The sequence below is a fragment of the Medicago truncatula genome, chromosome 3, assembly GCF_003473485.1.
Source record: "Medicago truncatula cultivar Jemalong A17 chromosome 3, MtrunA17r5.0-ANR, whole genome shotgun sequence".
Taxonomy (NCBI): domain Eukaryota; kingdom Viridiplantae; phylum Streptophyta; class Magnoliopsida; order Fabales; family Fabaceae; genus Medicago; species Medicago truncatula.
Genome location: NC_053044.1, coordinates 5,561,880 through 5,582,119, shown reverse-complemented (window position 1 = coordinate 5,582,119; position 20,240 = coordinate 5,561,880). Strand labels below are relative to the sequence as shown.

The 20,240-nt window shown below is 30.7% G+C and overlaps 1 protein-coding gene and 1 pseudogene across 3 annotated transcripts; one reads left to right on the top strand and one right to left on the bottom strand.

Moving 5' to 3' along the window:
- Positions 1 to 1,183: 1,183 nt before the first annotated feature.
- On the top strand, positions 1,184 to 5,475 carry LOC11427878 (putative disease resistance RPP13-like protein 1). 3 transcript variants are annotated; one of them, XM_024779488.2, is made up of 3 exons: positions 1,190 to 3,107; positions 3,270 to 4,823; positions 5,191 to 5,475. In XM_024779488.2, exons 1-2 carry the CDS (start codon positions 1,337 to 1,339, stop codon positions 4,805 to 4,807), a joined length of 3,309 nt encoding a protein of 1,102 aa, XP_024635256.1. In that variant the 5' UTR covers positions 1,190 to 1,336; the 3' UTR covers positions 4,808 to 4,823; positions 5,191 to 5,475. The 3 variants fall into 3 exon arrangements, with proteins under 3 accessions (XP_024635258.1, XP_024635256.1, XP_003598658.1); XM_024779490.2 differs by lacking the exon at positions 5,191 to 5,475 and having other exon boundaries at positions 1,184 to 3,133; positions 3,270 to 3,467; XM_003598610.4 differs by having other exon boundaries at positions 1,190 to 4,823.
- Positions 5,476 to 6,161: 686 nt separating this feature from the next.
- LOC11427877 (annexin-like protein RJ4) lies at positions 6,162 to 17,789 on the bottom strand (annotated as a pseudogene).
- Between the last annotated feature and the right edge of the window lie 2,451 nt (positions 17,790 to 20,240).

The window sequence follows — 20,240 nt, the reverse complement described above, 5'->3', positions numbered from 1 at the left end:
TTTTGACTTTGGGATGTCATTTGTTCTTTTCATTTTGTCTGATGTAAATATTGACAAAATTCTCTTTTTAGTTAGTCTTTGACACTTGGAGTCTCTTTTATAAACCTAACTATTATGTAACGTTAATCTGCACATTGTTGGTTCCTTCATTGGTTCAAATTAGTATCATGTTAATTATAATGTTGTTTTCCTAATCTTTTGAACAAAATAGAACATGCCCTTTTTCTACAGCAGATCTTTATAATGCTTTGGAACCAACCCATACATATTTTATGATGAATCATAATGTTCCGTCGTTTTAACATATCTTCCTTCGATTTATTTTTGTTTATCAAAAACGTTATTGAACCCGTGCGAAGCACGGGTTTGTAACTAGTATCAGATAGAAGGAAAACCCTGCTTCAATTATCTCACATTTTCTAAGTCATTCCTCTTTCCATTTCCTCATGCTTTATCCCTCTTCTTTATCTTCAACTTAATTTTATCTTCATAATCATTTCATCAAGGATTTCAATCAACAAACCAATCCATTATTCATCACGAATCAAGAAAATCTTGGAATTGTTCTCGTATATCGCATCCATTGCTTGGTGAGAGGAATTACAACACTTGATGTCGTGCAATGATCATTGTACGATAGCAAATGTTTTATATTGAGAGATATGTGTTCAACAACATTGATACGAGTTGATTCTCCAACGGTTTCAAAAAAAAATGAAACCGGGTAGAGGATACATGTAAATCAAGTATGTTTTTCAAGTACAAAAATAATTTTTTGTATATTATTAAGATATGCCACTGCTCTCAACCAAACACCAAATTATTACGACCTTTTCTACAAGAAATTGGAAGGCTAAGAAAACAAATAAAGTTGCATATACTTGTTTCTTTCAATTTATTCTTCTCTAAATTACTATTTTAATTGGATATATAAAGAGCTTACGAAATTTCGGGTTAGCTTCCTTTATTGTAAAATATCAAAGTAGGATAATAAACTATTGCATGTTGCTATATTATAGTTAGTTAAGGAGACTTAAATCAATGGAATCAGGACACTTTCTCTGCCGTCCTTGTTGTTAAATAAGAAAAATTATTGTGCATTATGTCATCAATTAAAAAAATTCACTAAGAAACACATAGTAGTTAATCAGTCCTTGTTTAACATGAATAAAGAAAAGCTCCACTCAATAATAATTTGTCATTGAATGATTCTTCTTTCATTTCAACTAACTGAGCAAAACATTACCATCTTGCAGTGAGCATCTTAAGCTTGTTGATCAATTTCCACAATTCAAAAACAGAAAATAGAAAAAGAAAAAAAAAAAAAAAAAACACCATGTCCATGAGAGAGTTGGTTGGTGGAGCGTTTCTTTCATCATTCTTTCAAGTGGCTCTTGAGAAATTGTCTTCCAATGATTTCATTGACTATTTCCGTAGAAGCAAACTTGATGTTAATCTGCTGGAGAAACTTCTAATAACACTCAATTCTATCAACCATGTGTTGGAAGAAGCGGAGATGAAGCAATACCAAAGCATGTACGTGAAGAAGTGGCTTGATGATCTTAAACATTATGCATATGAGGTTGACCAGCTGTTAGATGAGATTGCAACTGATGCACCACTGAAGAAGCTGAAAGCTGAATCTCAACCTTCTACTAGCAAGGTATTCGACTTCTTTTCATCTTTCACTAATCCATTTGAATCTAGGATTAAAGAATTGCTAGAGAAGCTAGAATTTCTTGCAAAGCAAAAGGATATGCTCGGATTGAAACATGAGGCTTTTGCTAGTAGTGAAGGTGGCGTTAGTTGGAAACCCTTAGATAGATTTCCAACTACAGCTTTGGTGGATGAATCGAGCATATATGGTAGAGATGGTGACAAGGAGGAGTTAATTGATTTTTTACTGTCTGACATAAACAGTGGCAATCATGTACCAATAATCAGCATAGTGGGTCTCGGTGGAATGGGTAAGACCACTCTTGCTCAGCTTGCGTACAACGACCACAGGATGCAGGAGCATTTTGAACTTAAAGCTTGGGTCTATGTTTCAGAAACTTTTGATGTTGTTGGACTCACCAAAGCAATTATGAGCTCATTTCACTCTTCAACAGATGCTGAAGAGTTCAATCTACTCCAATATCAACTGCGGCAGAGACTAACAGGTAAGAAATATCTTCTTGTTTTGGATGATGTCTGGAATGGGAGTGTGGAATGTTGGGAGCGCTTACTACTTCCCTTATGCCATGGATCTACTGGAAGTAAAATTATTGTTACAACACGTAACAAGGAGGTGGCATCTATCATGAAGTCCACCAAGGAGCTTAATTTAGAGAAATTGAAGGAGAGTGAATGTTGGAGTATGTTTGTGAGACATGCTTTTTACGGAAGGAATGCAAGTGAATATCCAAATCTTGAATCTATTGGTAAGAAAATTATAGGCAAGTGTGGAGGGTTGCCATTAGCTGTAAAAACTTTGGGAAATCTCTTGCGAAGAAAGTTTTCTCAACGTGATTGGGTTAAGATATTGGAGACAGATATGTGGCGTTTATCAGAGGGCGAGAGTAACATTAATTCAGTACTGAGATTGAGTTACCATTGTCTCCCTTCTATTCTTAAGCGTTGCTTTTCTTATTGTTCCATATTTCCTAAAGGTTACAGTTTTGGAAAGGGTGAACTAGTCCAGCTTTGGGCAGCAGATGGTTTGTTGCAGTGCTGCGGAATTGACAAAAGTGAACAAGATTTCGGTAATGAATTATTCGTTGATCTAGTATCAATTTCATTTTTCCAGCAATCAACAGATGGTAGTACGAAGTTTGTAATGCATGATCTTGTCAACGATTTAGCAAAATCAATGGTAGGAGAGTTTTGCTTGGCGATACAGGGCGATAAGGAGAAAGATGTCACTGAAAGGACACGTCACATTTCGTGTTCTCAATTTCAAAGAAAAGATGCTAATAAAATGACACAGCATATTTATAAGACAAAGGGATTACGTAGTTTACTGGTATACCTAAACTCTGATGTTTTCCACCAGAACATAAGCAACGCGATACAGCAAGATTTGTTTTCAAAGCTAAAATGTTTGCGGATGTTATCATTGAATGGTTGTATCCTTCCAAAGTTAGATGATGAGGTAAGCAATTTAAAGCTTTTGCGTTATCTAGACCTATCTTACACAAGAATTGAAAGTTTGCCTGATTCCATTTGTAACCTATATAATTTACAAACACTGCTATTGAAAAATTGTCCATTGACTGAGCTCCCTTCAGATTTTTACAAACTTAGCAATTTACATCATCTTGATCTGGAAAGAACTCACATAAAGATGATGCCAAAAGATATAGGGAGGCTAACCCATCTTCAGACGTTGACTAAATTTGTTGTGGTAAAGGAGCATGGGTATGATATTAAGGAGTTGACGGAACTCAACCAGCTTCAAGGGAAACTTTGTATTTCAGGGTTAGAAAATGTCATTATTCCTGCAGATGCTCTAGAAGCAAAATTAAAAGATAAGAAGCATTTGGAAGAATTACATATCATATACAGTGACAATGCCACTAGAGAAATCAATAACTTGATAATTGAAAGGGAAATGACTGTCTTGGAGGCCCTTGAACCAAATAGTAACCTTAATATGCTGACCATCAAACACTATCGAGGCACTAGCTTTCCAAACTGGCTTGGGGGTAGTCATTTGTTCAATTTAGAATCTCTGGATCTGGTAGGATGTGAATTTTGTTCCCATTTGCCACCATTTGAGTTGTTTCCCTATCTCAAGAAGCTTTATATTTCAGGTTGTCATGGAATAGAGATCATTAATTCATCAAATGATCCATTCAAGTTTCTCGAATTTTTGTATTTTGAGAACATGTCCAATTGGAAGAAATGGTTATGTGTTGAGTGTTTCCCTTTGCTTAAACAGCTTTCTATAAGAAATTGTCCCAAATTGCAAAAAGGTCTACCCAAAAACCTTCCTTCTCTGCAACAATTGTCGATTTTTGATTGCCAAGAGTTAGAGGCTTCAATTCCCGAGGCTTCTAATATTGATGACCTACGATTGGTGAGATGTAAAAACATTTTGATAAATAATCTGCCATCAAAATTGACACGGGTCACCCTAACAGGAACTCAACTCATTGTGTCTTCCCTGGAGAAACTTCTATTCAACAATGCCTTTCTTGAAAGTTTGTTTGTTGGTGACATCGATTGTGCAAAACTAGAATGGTCTTGTTTGGATTTGCCTTGCTATAATTCTCTTCGCACACTCTTTATAGGTGGCTGCTGGCACTCCTCAATTCCATTTTCCCTACACTTGTTCACCAATCTTAAATATTTAAGTTTGTATGATTGTCCACAACTAGAGTCATTTCCTAGGGAAGGGTTGCCTTCCTCCCTGATCAGCCTTGAAATAACAAAGTGCCCAAAACTAATTGCTTCGAGAGGGGAGTGGGGTTTATTCCAACTTAATTCTCTTAAAAGTTTCAAGGTTAGCGATGACTTTGAAAATGTGGAGTCTTTCCCAGAGGAGAATCTACTGCCACCAACTCTTAACTATTTTCAATTGGGAAAATGTTCAAAGTTAAGAATAATAAACTTCAAGGGTCTTCTCCACCTTGAATCTCTCAAATCTTTATCTATTCGACATTGCCCCAGTCTTGAACGCTTGCCAGAGGAGGGTCTTCCCAACTCCCTTTCTACATTGGAGATTCGGAATTGTCAATTACTTGAGCAGAAGTACCAAAAGGAGGGAGGAGAGTGTTGGCATACAATTCGTCACATCCCTATTGTTATCATACTGGATGATTAGCTGCTGAAAATAACAGGTGCACCCATTTGTTTATATTTCCAAACTTTATTGTGTAGAAATGCCATTTGATTTCATATTTCATACTTGAAACAGTGCCTTCTTCTAAGTTACATAAAGATTATAAAGTATTCTGTAAGACTATAACACAACTTATCCAATTCTTACAAAACATAATGATTCATTAATATGTCCATTCAAAAAGTATGCACCCATTAATGTATAGCATTTCTGCATTGCTTATGCCGTCATGCACTTTTCCTAAAACTGCTTAATGTGATTTATTAGCTTGCAAGCAAGCATATATGAATCATAAATGTGTGTATTTATCGAAGGCATGAAAATATTGATGAAAGTACTGATTGTGAGTTGAATTCTGTTTTCAGGGTGACCACAGACAGGTGTTGATTGGGTCAGCTAAATTTCATATTCTTGTACACACCATGGGTTTACTGGGTTTACTGCTGCTGTAAAGAAAAAAAGAAGAGAGAATGACGTAAGGATTACAGAAGGTAAACCAATAAGCCAACACCAAGGACTATAATGGAGTAATAGGGAAGCTATAATGTAGCTATAAGAGAGATGACTTATTGTACCATATGTGTATTAAAATATTCTTTCACTCTGATTTGGAATCAATCATTAAAATCATTTCTTCTTTTCATTTGCAATGCATTTTATTGTCTACCATTGTTTTCATTTTTTCTACTCTTTGCTTGGCTTGGCTACAAGTAGTATCCAAATTCTTATTATATTTTTATGTTGTGTCTGTGAATTTTCGCTTAGGTTGAAACTGGTTAATATCTACATTTCTAAGCGATAAACAAAATTAATTTTCCAGTTTTTGTTTATCGAAATGTGGATCATTTTCTTAACCATTTCATTAAATCATAACATAAATGAAAATGAATATTCAACTATTTGTTGTACTTGTGTTGTTAAAAGAAAAGTTTTATTTGAGTAATACCATTCTGTTGTTTTCTATTTGTCGTTGCAACAAGATTTAATACAGTTCCTTGTGATCGATTCATAACATTCTGCACTGGCTACTGCATAGCTCTCGGGTTTCCTGCCAGAATTTCCTCAATTTGCTCTGCTAGATTCATGTTATATGCCAAATATAGATTCATGCTAATTTCCAAGATCAAACTCTCACTACACTAGCATGAACAATTTACACAGAAGCCATACAAAGCCTTGATATAGATTTGCATGAATTCATGTAGGTTTCACATACATTTGGTGATGCTAGTAAATTTCGGCCAATAGAAGAGTGCGTTGGAAAGAGTGTGTTACAACTTCTCCAAAGTAAACAAATTATATATATATATATATATATATATATATATATAGTACATTATTATTCTTTTTTTTGACTAAAAGTACATGTATTATTCTTCTTTCCCCATCAGAGTAAGGAGAAATTTCTTGTAATCTCCTGAAGTTTTTTTGGCCACTGCATGCTCAAGTTGGACACTATTTCTCTTGTAATAGACCTTTTTTATGTCCTCCAAGTCCTTCTCAGCCCTAGTGACAATCACACGGGTGAGTGCATCCTCATTGATTCCAACGATTTCCATCGCATTGCGTAAAACCTACATATAATAGATTCAGAGTAAGAATTATGAGTCAATTATCAATTTGTTCCTTGAAATTGTATAGTGTCGTTAATTTAATTCCAAAATTATTTATATTTGAAAAAAGTCTTCAAAATTATGAATCTCTTACTATATGAGTCTTTTTAAGATTAGTCAATTTGGTTTCAAAAATGAATATGTTTGTTTTTCTTTCTAAATCTCACCTTTTCATAATACTTATTATGGTCATTGATGCAGCTAATGGCTATTCTCACTGCCTTGTGAAAGCCATCAGATCCTTCATCGGACAATTTCTGCAAAGAAATAACACACGAGCAAGAATCTTAACTGGTTTTTTGGTATATTGGAGTTTGGTAAGAGATAAAGTAAAGACCGACTAAAATTTATCTCAATCCGACTTGAAATTTGAGTTTTCTTGAACTATTTATCGTTAATTGGAAGACATATTTCAGCCACTATGTCATTATTATTTTGAACTTTGCGTATATTAACGGATCAAAAATTGGAAGAATCTCAAATTACATGGGTGAAATATGTGTTTTTTTATGTTATATGATTATTTTTCAGATTTCGTGCATATTACAAGGTTAATTTGAACAATTAATCCTAAAAAAATAATTAAAATACTCCCTCCGTCCCAGATTAACTGAGCCATTTGCTCAAATCATACATATTAAGACAAATGTATACATGAAGGAGAGAGAAAAATAGTTTTAAGTGCTCTTGTTAAGTATTGGTGTATTCTCCAATATCATAAATACAAAGTGGAATATATTGAATTGAGAGTGATGAAAGTGGTATTAATTAGAGTTATAAAGGGAAAAATGTAATTAATCATGTATTGAAAAGTGAAATGGCTCACTTATTTTGGAACACTTTTTTATTGAAAATGGTGCAGTTATTATGAAACGAAGGGAGTATAAATTATTATCAAAGTGTCGAGTCTAACGGAAGAGATTATACTCTTACAACGTGAACAAGTGGTAAAATATGACTAGCAATGTATACTCTCAATTTCCAATAAAAAAATTAATTAAAATATACATATTGTTATCAAAGGGTTGAGTCTAACATAAGAGACTATAATCTTACAACTAATTGGTGAGTAATGGTTTGAATTTCAGGTTCACATGAGTGAGCATAACTTAGTTGGTAGGAACATTTGTATATGTAAAATGAGTTGAAACTTCGGATTCCACATTTATTTACCTTAAAGGGTGAATTTTCTAGCCACTAGATTACTTTTAAAAAAAAAATGTTTGAATTTCAGCTGAAAAAGATAATCACATTTTGTGTGCGACAAACATCAAATAATATTACCACAACCGAAGAAATATGGAAAAACAAAAAGAAAGTGTTAAAATTATAGTATATCCAACTATAATCTACATATTTGTTTTATACTCCCTCCGTTTCACAATGAATTTTGTTTAAGGATTTGGCACACATATTAAGAAATTGAATGAAATAATCATTAGACATAACACTTTTATTAAAGTCTCTTTACTTATAAGAAAAAAACAAACTTAAAGTTGCATTGAAAATAATGTGAGAGAAAAATTAGAGTATTTATTGAGGGTAAAGTTGGATAAAAAAATTAAAGTTATATTAAAAATGTAAGGTGACATTCATTTTAAAACAAATTTTATTGATTAAAGTGACATTCCTTATAAAACAGAGGGAGTATAAAAAAGATAAATGTCCAAACAAACAGCTCAATTGATAAGCTAAGGGAAGCCGAAAAAATTCTAACCAAGAGTTCCACTAATCAAAACCTAAAACTAACATAACTAGTAATTTACTAACAAACTAATGAGGTGTGTTATTTGAACATTTATATATGTGACAATTTTTGTGACAACCAAAATTTTACAAAGGAAATGAGGTAGTGGCACAAAAACCAAAGCAATAGAGAGAGAAAGTAAAAAAATAATGTGAGTATGAGAGAGAAAGTTGTCACAAAAGTTGTAAAATATGGTTGTTCAAATATCATTTCTCCAAACTAATAACCACTAATCTAAAAACTGCTACCTCTGTTCCTTTTTACGTGTCACTTTCGGATAAAATTTTTGTTCCTATTTAACTATCACTTTCAAAGTTCAATGCAACAATAAATGTTGTTTTACCAACATTACCCTTAGTTATTTATTGCAGAGAGAGAAATATATGGAATAAGATATTAAATGACTAAGGTTATTATAGTAAAAGTATAAATGATTGTATAAGAAAAAGTAACATTTATTGAGTGTCCTGATTTATGTAAAATGTCAAAAATGACAGTTAAAAAGGAACAGAGGTAGTAACTTTTTGCTAAATCAACTCGCAAATTGCAACACAAATCTTTAATAAATCTCACCAAGTTCATGTCTCATGTTTTTCTTTTCTTTTTGCAAGTTTGTATGGATTTTTTATCCTTTGTTTTGGTGTCTAAAGACCGAAATCAAATTTCTAGTTGTTAAAATTTTCACACATTTCAGTGTATCAATGGTTGTTGGATCAAGATCAATCAATTCAAATTTTAATATAAATTTCAACATTTTCAAAAACAATAGCATATGGGGGACCAGATTGCTTGCTTTTTTAATTGTCTTAATATTCCTTACCAATTCCCACAATCCTACGTGTTTGTCTTTTACCATGGTGGTGTTTTTTCCCTCTAATATATGGATATTTTATCTTTTTTAATTCTGATTTTTTTTGTTATAATTTGATTATTACAATATTGTGTTTATAATTTATAAGTGATTGTTTTATCTTATGTTTTTTTTGAATTATATAGTCAAATCATTTCTACTAATTATTAAATGGTTGCATTATTTTGCTATTATGACTATGACTAATGAATGAATTAATTAACTAGCATGACAAATTGTATTAAGGTAAGGAGTGGACGACAAAATTTATGTGGCAAATATATGTTTGACTAAATATATTGTTAATTACTTTATAGTTAAATATTTTGATTGTGTACCCTTTAAATTTTATTTTATGCCTATTATCATATAGTAAACAGAAATGACTTGGTCTTGATTCAATTACCACATGTTCTAGTAGTTAGGAGTATCATAGCAATCTCCTTCCTAGTTATATGGACAGTTTCACTTCTCACTCCTTAAAAATAGTGCCACTAATAACAACCGGTTATCTCCCTCATTTTATTCATTCATCACTTTATTAATTCTACACTTAGAAAATAGAGAAACTGGGGGAGGAAGGAAACATTAGAGAGTGTCTTGGACGAGGTAGAAAAGAGGACGAAGGACCAACCTTAAGGACTAGCAATTAGACTTCATCACCAAGTAAGACTATTTTCTAGCCATTCTTTCTCATTATTAACCTCTTGTTAGAAAGCAGTAAGTTTATGTTCTTATGTCAAATTTCAATTGAAAAAAGTAGGGTTTAGGTTAGGATACTTACTAAATCCTACTAAGTATCCTAAGCTAAACCCTAATTTTTCCTCCTTAATCACATAGTGGTGGGGCCTTAATTGAGGTATTATCTTATTCCATTCATAATTTATTTAGAAAATAAACAAAAACTATTATCTCAATGAATTAATAGATATGTTGCTAATTCTTCCTATTCCATTTCATTTATTGGTTTCTTTGAACTATAAAATTTCTATTTCATCAGTTAGTTACTAGCCACCAATAACCCTTTTATTTTCCCTCAATTAGTAACAATCCATTATACTTATTATATCCCTCTCATTTCTTCTTACGTTTTAATTTTCCATCAATTTTGCTTTCCATAACAATTTACCATCTTCTTTTTTTGTATTTTATGTTGCAGCAAAAAACTCCAAGAAGAAATTTAAAGATAGCTCCATCTTCTGTGATGCTATAACAATGTGTTTTAATTTTTTAATCTTCAATTATATTTGGCCATTTTCTCATTTCTTCTTTGTATTTTTGATAAGTTGACTGGCATGCATTGAAAAATGTTGTCTTGATAGTTTCATGCCCTTTTTGTACTTTCATAAAATTTTGTCTAACTTGGAGAACCTAAACCCCCACAAATGTTGGTGTTTTGAACAAAACTAATGTTATGCTTTTTGTGCCACAATGGTTCTTAACCATATTTGGCAAATTATAAAACCCTCTATTTTTCCCATTTTTAGCAAAAACCTTTTATATGGAATACAATCTTTTTTTTTTTACAATAATTAATTTTGAATTTTAAAAAACATTTATCTTAACACTATGTTGCGATAAAACTGAGTTACTATTTATAAGTTTTTAGCAAATGACTTTGATGGTTGCAACCTAATCAAAATGTTGATTCAAAATTTGAAATATTATTTTTTGAAAACTTTTTCATAAACTGATGCCATCAAGAGTTGTGTTCTTTGGTGCTAGGATAAATGTTTTTCATTATTTAATATAAATGTTTTCATTATTTTTTGAAAACCTTTTCATTATTTTTACGAAATTTAATTTAAGATAAATGTTTTTAAAATTCAAAATTAATTATTGTAAAAAAAAATAATTGTTTATATTCCATATAAAAGGTTGTTGCTAAATCTGGAAAAAATGGAGGGTTTTATAATTTGTCAAATATGGTTAAAACCATTGGGGACAAAACGCATACCATTAGTTTTGTCAGTTTTGTTCAAAACACCAACATTCGTGGGTTTATGTTGTCCAAGTTAGACAAAATTTTATGAAAGTACGAAAAGGGTAAAAACACCGACATGGTAAAAGACAAACACGTGGGATTGTGGGAATTGGGAAGGAATATTGAGTCAATTAAAAAAAGCAAGCAATCTGGTCCTCCATATGGTAAAACATGCATGAGAGGGAAAAATAAGATTATTAGACTTTTTGTGATTGAATTAAGATTATTAGACTCTTTTAATAGGATTATCAACTTTGGTATCAATGACAAAAATAATAAGACAATATTATAATTGATGATTAATTGCAAAAATCAATGGTATATTAGACATTTTTTTTATTCTTCCCTCTTTCTTCTCCCTTTTGAAGAGAAAACATAAAGGTATGAGATCCATCTTTTACTCTCTTTGCAATTAATATTCTTGCTAAACAAGAGAAATTTCTAACTTCTCTTTATCTTTCTCTCTTCTCTATACTATCTCTCTCTTGAACTATTTATCGTTAAATTCATTAATCATATGAATCCAACCTCATTAGGTCTATCTTTTCAACTAAAACTATATATTTAAATTATTATAAAAACTAGTTACAAACCCGTGCTTCGCACGGGTTGAATAACGTGTTTTGTAAAAAAATTGTTCTAAAGGAAAAATATTCAAATTAAGGGAGATAATTGCATTTTTCTAATAGATTGTTGTTGATAATAAATGTGAGAATTAAGTAAGCATATTACACGAACATTAGAAATGTGCATCTTTTTAAAATATTTACCAAAGCATCAAAAGAGCATATACTATAATCAACATTCGAGACAGTAGTCAGGTCTATTTATTTAGATACACCACTAATTATCTCAAATAGTTAAAATAGACCCGTGTATATATGTTAGCGACATTGAAGAGATCTAAATACAATCTAATTTTACAAAATAAAAAATCAGTCATCCCTTAAAAAATAATTGCTACAAAGACTTCCTTTCTTAGATGAAGATTAATCCCAACTTAGGCTTCAATTTAGCTCGTAAGCTCACTCCAATCTTGATTCTTCAAGCTCTCCCTCTTCTCTCTAACCCTTGTTCTTCTCTTCTTCGACTTTCTCTCTCTATCTCTCTCTAGAAAATATCTTATGAAATGAATGAAGTGATATTTTCCTAAGACAACTCCTTAGGTATGACCCTTAATGAGCTTAACCTAGTTTCTAGTGGGCTTAACCCATTTCTATTCAAACCAAAAATATTTCTACACTCCAAACGTTATTTAACTAATAACGGTAAAATACCACTAACGGTCACTAAACGGTAAAATCTCAATTTACTCAAGTAACTTAATGAAATAATTATTCTCACTAATCACTAAAAGTAATTCCCACTAAAAATTATAATTTTACCCGTTCTCACAAAATGACCAAAATACCCCTAAGTTTAAAATGACTAAAATACCCTTCCCACACGGAAACTCATGAAAATGCACCCAATGATGAATAATCACACACAAACACATAAAACACATAATAAAAGTAATTAAAATAAATCTAGCTGAAAATCGGGCTGTTACAGTTAAAATTGAACTTAGGTACAGTTTAGCCAAACTTTTTAGCGGTCCAAAAGTTACTTCAAAATAAAATTAAAATAAAAGCCTTTAAGAAAGAAGTTAAAGTTGTTTGGTTTCTTTGTTTATTTATAGTTTTAAGGCTATTTTTAAAAGTTGTTTGATAAAATATTGTACAAACTTTGAATTATTTTTTTATGGTGTCCAGGGTTCGAACCCCGGACTTTGCATATATTTATGCATTGTCTCTATCAACTGGGCTAAGCTCACGAGGATAAATCTTTGAATTTATTATGAATTAGCATAATAAATAAATAAAATGTTTAAAATATTTCCTGAAGGCTAAAAATGTTTAAAATATAAAAGATATTTTTTTCTTACAAATACTATATTTACTCAATGACGTTTATTTTGTGTAACATGAATACAAATTAGTATCGTCATATAAACGAATTATTAAATATTTGAATAGAAGAAATAATTTAAGGAGGCTGAAATAATAACTTAAATAATATCAAAATAGTTGGTTTTTTCTATTTCAATTACACACTATAATAAGTTTCGTTATAAGAATTCTGTATTTTTGGTGTCTTTAAAAAAGATAAGATATTATATTGTATGATATTATATTTGTTATATTGTTGGTGTCATTGAAACATGCATGTTTTGTTTTTTTGAATTAGAAAAAAGATATGCATAGTTTGTTACAATATAAAGGTACAAAATATATATATATATAAGTATAACTTTTTTAGGCATATATACTTGTACTTTTAATTAAAACCAAAATTTTATAAAAATAATCATACGCATTATGAAACGGCAAAAAAAATTATACGCATTGCAATAACAAAAAAACAGACAGACGAACATAAAGTATTACTCTAAACGTTAATGTGTGTGTGTATATTTGCGAGGTTGGAGAAAGAATAAAAATATTTGATATCATTATCATTAAATGGCAGCGTGAATAAAAAAACTTGTGAGGTTGTGATGATTAAACGATATTGAAATTAAATATATAAGTGATAAAAAAGATAATAAAATTCCTTTAAAAAAAGATAATAAAATAAAAGGATGCTCCTTAAAAAAATTAAATGAAACTGTTCAAAAAAATAAAATAAAATAAAATGGATGAAAAAACATATTGAAATATAATATTAAAAAATAAAATAAAAGGTTCCTAGCGTGAATTGAAGAAAGATGTTTGTGAAACAAATTGTCGAAGAAGTAGTTTTTTGAAGTAGCATTTAACAACTTTTGGCCAAAGCTCATTCCATTCAATTTTATGCATTAAAAAAAGTATTTTTTTTTTATAAAAAATACTTAATTGATATCATGTTTGGCCTAACTTCTCCTATAAAATGTAGAGAAGTTGAAAAAAAAACGATTCAAACGGTACCTTAATCTTCCACAACGACAGTGTAGAAGCAACAGAATTGAAATATTTGTGAGTTTGTGATGATTAAACGATATTGAAATTAATTATATAGTTATAAAAAGATAATAAAATTCATTTGAAAAAAAAAAAAAATTAAATGGAACCTCCTTAAAAAAAATTAAATGAAACGGTTCAAAAAAATAAAATACAATTAAATGGAAGAAAAAAACATTGAAATATAACATTAAAAAGTAAAAGAAAAGGTTCCCAGCGTGACTTGAAGAGATGTGCTTGTGAAATAAATTATCGATAAGTAGTTTTTTGAAGCAGCATTTAACAATTTTTGGCCAAAGCTCATTTCATTCAATTTTTTTTGAACAAAAGTACTTTTTTTAGTAAGTACTTAATTGATATTGTGTTTGGCCTAACTTATCCTTAAAAATGTAGAGAAGTTGAAAAAAAGCAGGGTCAAACGGTACATTAATTTCCCACAACGGCAGAGTAGAAGCAACTGAATTTGGAAGAAAAAAATTGGAAAAATAGTTTTTTTTTTTTTTTTTACAATTGGAAAAATAGTTAAAAGTTATTAAAAATATAAAAATAAAAAAATAATTTAAAAATATAGTTAGGGGCAAAAATGAAAATTCATAGGCTATTGGTGAATTTGTGAATTACCAAATTACCCCTCATATGGGGCAAAATTGGAAATTCAATGGACATCTCTTTTTATAGTAGTATATAGACAATTAGGGATATTGGTGTACCTTAGTGATAGCAATGCCTATAGCAATTGAAAGTTGCTACAAGTTGTGTTTTGCTCCTTGTTGTAAGTATTCTGATTACTTCTTCATGATTGTGATTCTTGTGTTTGATAGCCTCATGAAGCATATCAGCTTCACATTGTGCCAAACTTGCATTGACTTCACTCCCACCATACCTAAATGAACTCACCAACCCCACCAAAAGCTGCTCAAAAATTAATCACAACACCTTTTATTAACACAAATGTCTCTTATGGATAAAATCGGTTTTATACAAAATATTTGGGTCAACAAAAGTTATATATCTAGACCAAATTTTGAATTAGATACATCAATTTTTGTTGAAAAAAACGTCTTTTATAAATAAGATCAGAAGGAGTATATATTATGACTTGCCTGACGAAGATAACCATTGTTATTGGTAGCAACGTCTTCCTCCAAGGAACGTTTATATCGATTGTGATAAGCACGTCTCAAATTGAAAAGTTCATCAGGTGAAGTTTATGTTTGCATTTCTTAGTGCTATATTTGCCAACGAAGCTTCACGTTCTGCTGGTTCCAATATCCATCTATACATTGCTCTCTTTTTTGTTCATACCAACAAGTCAAATTCATTATAATTAAAAAGCAATGTTTTCATGATAGAAAGCAATCAAAAAGTTTTCATAATAAGAAGCTTTTTTTTTTGTTTTTTTTCAATGTCAGTGGAAAAACTAAATGGGATTGGTTTTATTAAATATATTTTTTTCCTATATAAAAAAACATTCTTTCATATTGGATCACGAGAAAAATCCGATGATTGTCAAGTTGAGTTTAAAGCAACCACATCAAATGCATAAGTCATTGATATTATTAACCGATTTTAAGAGATCGTGTTGTTTATGGGTTCAAATTGTGAAGTTGGGAAAACAGAGAAATCGTGACACGATTTCATAAGCGTGTCACGATTTGGCTATGCCGAGAGCATGTTTTCTGAGTGTCCAATCGTGACACAATTTTGGGAAAACGTGACACGATTTTCGGCTTGCTGGGAAAGTTTTCAGGATAAGTTTGGTCGTACCTTGGGTCGTACGCACCAAACGTGTCACGATTTGGCAAAACGTGACACGATTTTGACACTTGCAGGGTACTATTTAAGTGTTCTTGTGCAGATTTTGAAGTGGGGCTTGAAGAGAGAGAAACTTGGGAAATCGAAGGAGGTAACTTTAGGGTTGAGGGTCTTTGATTAGAGTTCTCTTGGGTTGGGAAACATTGTAAACACCTTGGGTGAGTGAAAATCATTGAGTGTCTTGTTCATTGGTGAGATTGGGAAAATGGGTAGAAATTAGGGTTGTTCTTTGTGAACTTGTTGAAGCTAATTTCTTGTAACCCATTTGTATCTCTTTGTAAGAACTCATTGATAATGGATTCGAGAGATCAATCTTTCCCCAGATTAGGTCAATTTGGACCAAACTGGGTCAACAATCTTTGGTGTGTTTGTTCCTCTCTTCTCTCCTTTTATCTTTTGCTTGTGGATTTGTGCTTTTCACTTTGATTCCTAGATTAGATCTAGGAGCTCTTATTGTTGATTATTGCTTGTGTTCACTTTGATATCGATTACTACTTTCCTGTACTCCACACATCATAGTTTGTATTGGTGTGATTTTGAGTCCGAATTCACAACAAATCGGTTTGTCGATTTTAAGAGATCGGGTTGTAGTTTAGGTTTTAGAATTTGATTCTGAGATTAGTTTTAGAGACCAATTAAGCCACCTATTTTAGAGATCAATTTGGTAACAAATTTTTTTCAACAACTCGTCACTAATTTAGTTATTATTTATTGCTTGTGTTTAAAAAAAACTAGAATTGTCGAAAAATTAATTTTTACTGATAATGGCGTGTGTATATATCAACAATATACATAATAAAATTACATTGATGTATGTATCCGTGAGTTTAACTCAATTGGTACGGATATTAAGATATGCAAAGGTCGGTATGAATTCCGGACAGAAAACTGAATTTATAACCACTAAATTACTTGATAAAAAACAAATACATTAATGTATACATTAAAAACATCGACATGCACAATAAAGTTTTAACAAAATTTCAATTTTAATATGTATTTTCTTTTTGGTACATCAATTTTAATATATTTAATTGACAATTTTTTTTTTCTTCGTGTATGCACCTCAAAATCACCTGAAAGCTCAAATTCAAGGCGTTTGATGAGATCCTCTTGATAGAGTTCATAGTATGCTTGTCTGATTTGAGTCCTTTGGGTACCATTTCTATGACCTAATATTGCTATAATGGCTTTTTCATCAGCTCCCCAACCTACAAAATTTCGAAGCTCAGTAATTTAATCAAATTCAAGATATTATTACTATTTCTTTATGCACATCTTTTAAAAAATATCCCATATACACTCACCGGTTATAACATATGGAATCGTTTCGCTACACAAAACAATTTCATATTATTTGAGAATCAAGACTAAGTTTGATCTACATAGACTACTTTTAACAAATGACAAAATCGTAAAGGCATATGTAAAATTCAAAGTAGACAACAATACGTTAGAAAAATGGTGTAACATGCCAGAATATTGGCACCAGAAAAAGGGTCTGAGCGATGCACAAAACTTAATGATTGACCCTTTTCATTACCCTCAATAAGGGCTATTAGTACAACAAAAACTCCGAAAATTGATATTAAAGATAGTTTATATATTCACCCTCTTCAACTCAATGAGTCAACTTTTAATTAAGAATAACATCGCGATGACTCGTATAAGATTCAAAGCTAACTTGAGATTGCAACAAATATGATCTTAATTAACTACTATTAATAAAATTTGGGAAAAGAATAATGACTATTAATTAAAAAAATATTCTTATGTGTGAATGAAGGCTTGATGAATTTTCAAGATGTAATAAAGAACAATATGAAAAGATGGATATGGTTCTGATCACCTTTAACAGCCCTTTGAAGAACTTCTGCATCTTCAACTGGAGAGTGGTTGGAAGGAGCAATGAGCGAAACCATGGATAATCTGATGTCTTCTACTGCTGACTAGTTATGAGGTACACAGCTGTAATATATATGAATGACATACATGCATATATAGGGAAATTTTATGGTGAAGTTATTCAATTGACTTTTTTGATGAAGTTATCCTACATTCAATAATAATGCGCCATGTGTCATGTGTGTTTATTGTTGCATAGTATGTGTTGTGCATCTGCTCAATATATTCTACCGAAGACTAGTTTTATTAGATTTTTTGAACCATCGGATTAAGTACCTCACTAGTCTTATTGTGTTGCCTTTCACACTATATTTAATTTCTTTCTCTTTTTTCACCTTTTCTTCTTTCTATTTCAACAACCCATTTATTCCAATTTATTTATTTATTGTTTTGCATTATAATTTTTTACTATTCTATGATAAACTGTTCATAAAACCCGTCCACCATATCCACCACCATGATGATGGCCGCCGCCACCACCTCCAAAAATTAAAATTTGCAGTTCTGTGTTATTTCGTGAAGTATGGATTGGCTTAATCTCCTGCGCAACGCAACTTGAACTTATCTCCACAGACCTAAATTGATTTTAAAATTTTTAGCAATCACATTACTGGAATTCAATTAAGAGTACATGAAATAGAAACAAGTAGAGCATCATTTGGTTATTCACAAGTCAGTGACGTAGCATGTCAAAAAACATCTAGTGTAACTGAGCCAAATAGAAGAAAATTCACGCCGATCAACTATGACGTTGGCGAGTCTCATCCACTAGCTTGTTGAATATTACAAACTTATTGGACTAAAGTAGAAGCGTTTAATAAACGGAAAAAATAAAATAAAAATCCAGTTTTTTTTGTGTTATTAAAATTTCCAGATTTATGCTTTAAAAAAAAATATATATCCAAATCTATGTTGTAAAATCCGAAAGATTTCGATTTCGATTTCTGAAATTTCTGGAAAGGTTAATATGTTGTAAAAAAAATAAAAAATAAAAAGATTTCGATTTCTGAAATTTCAGTTTCTGCTTCGTTCTTATTTCAATAAGATCATATTTCATGACCTGGTTGATTATATTATGTTGACGTTTATTTTATTTAATATTGTATAGTAGATACCTAATTATAATTTTATTAGAAATTATTTCAAAAAAAAATATTAAAAATAAAATTAAAATAGCTAATATTAATAAAACTAATATATATACTGATTTAGAGTTTTAGATTTGCAAAGACTTTTTTTTGTTAATTTGAGAGGAATTTCAAAGACTCTTGTAGGTTTATAATGAACAACTTGTGACTCATATTTATGGGTTATTATACTTTTTCATACCATATCATTTATCTTTGAAAACTGAAAGATTAAGTGTTTATATCGTTTATAGTAAGAAAAACTGAAAGATTAAATGTAAAACTTACGTAATAATTTTTTTTAGCAAATAGGTGTTACAAAGGACAATATAATGATCTAAATAGTATCATTTTTGTTATGAAATTTTGATTTTTCTTTCGCAATTCAAAAACACGGTGGATAAGAGCAAAAACAAATCAGAAAATACATGGGATGAAATTATATTGAGGTCTTCATTAAGATAAAATTGGAGAAATACGCTTAATTAGGGGATTAATTTGGGAAATGAGGAATTGAAATTGGAATTGTTTTTATGAAAATGTATTTAATTGTAATGTTTTTTTTTTTATTATGTAATTTCATTTTTTTTTTAATTTCTGGTTTTTTTTCCCTCTCATGAAGATGATGAATAAGTTGATGAAGATATGATGAAGAAGATGAAGGAAAGATGAAGATGTTGATTTAATAAAAATCTGGAAGAGAGAATATAAATAAATAAAGAAAGAGAAATAAAAAGGAGAGAGAATTGGTACTAGAAGAAAATTCATGTGTAGATGTTGTACCACAATAACATAAAGATCAAGTAAATCTAACTATTAAGATCATGAAATAAAGTTTTTCTTCACTTACGGTATTGTAGACCGCACTACACTGTAACATTATTAAGATCTCTGACGTGTCATCACTTAAAATCTGATTGGCCCATTCAGACGACTTCACCGAAGAAGTCATTTTCCTGACTTCTTCGTAGAAGCTTCCATATATATATATATATATATATGGGTTTTGCTACAAGACACATTTTATGAAGGTGTCATTTAGCAAGTTATTCTAGAAGCATTTGTTAAAAGACACCAACTAATTTTTATAAAGGTGTACTCTGTTAGCAAAGTTACAACTAAAAAGTGGGAATCACACCTTAAGGTGTGGGTTGCTAAAAGACACATTTATAGATGACTTCTAGCAGAACCCTTATATATATATATATATATATATATTAATTCATATAACTTTGTTTCATTCTAGATAACTTAAATTGAAATCATCGACATGTTTTATGTTTGCAAACAAAAGGTTTATAGTTTAGATCATAAAATATAATATTGAGCTCTACTAAACAAGTTAATGGTATAATTAACATTACCCCTTCACTTTAATATGATTTAATATTTG

Bases quoted from the DNA above. Each gene is read 5' to 3' on its own strand.
- LOC11427878 (XM_003598610.4), top strand. From the start codon at position 1,337: ATGTCCATGAGAGAGTTGGTTGGTGGAGCGTTTCTTTCATCATTCTTT.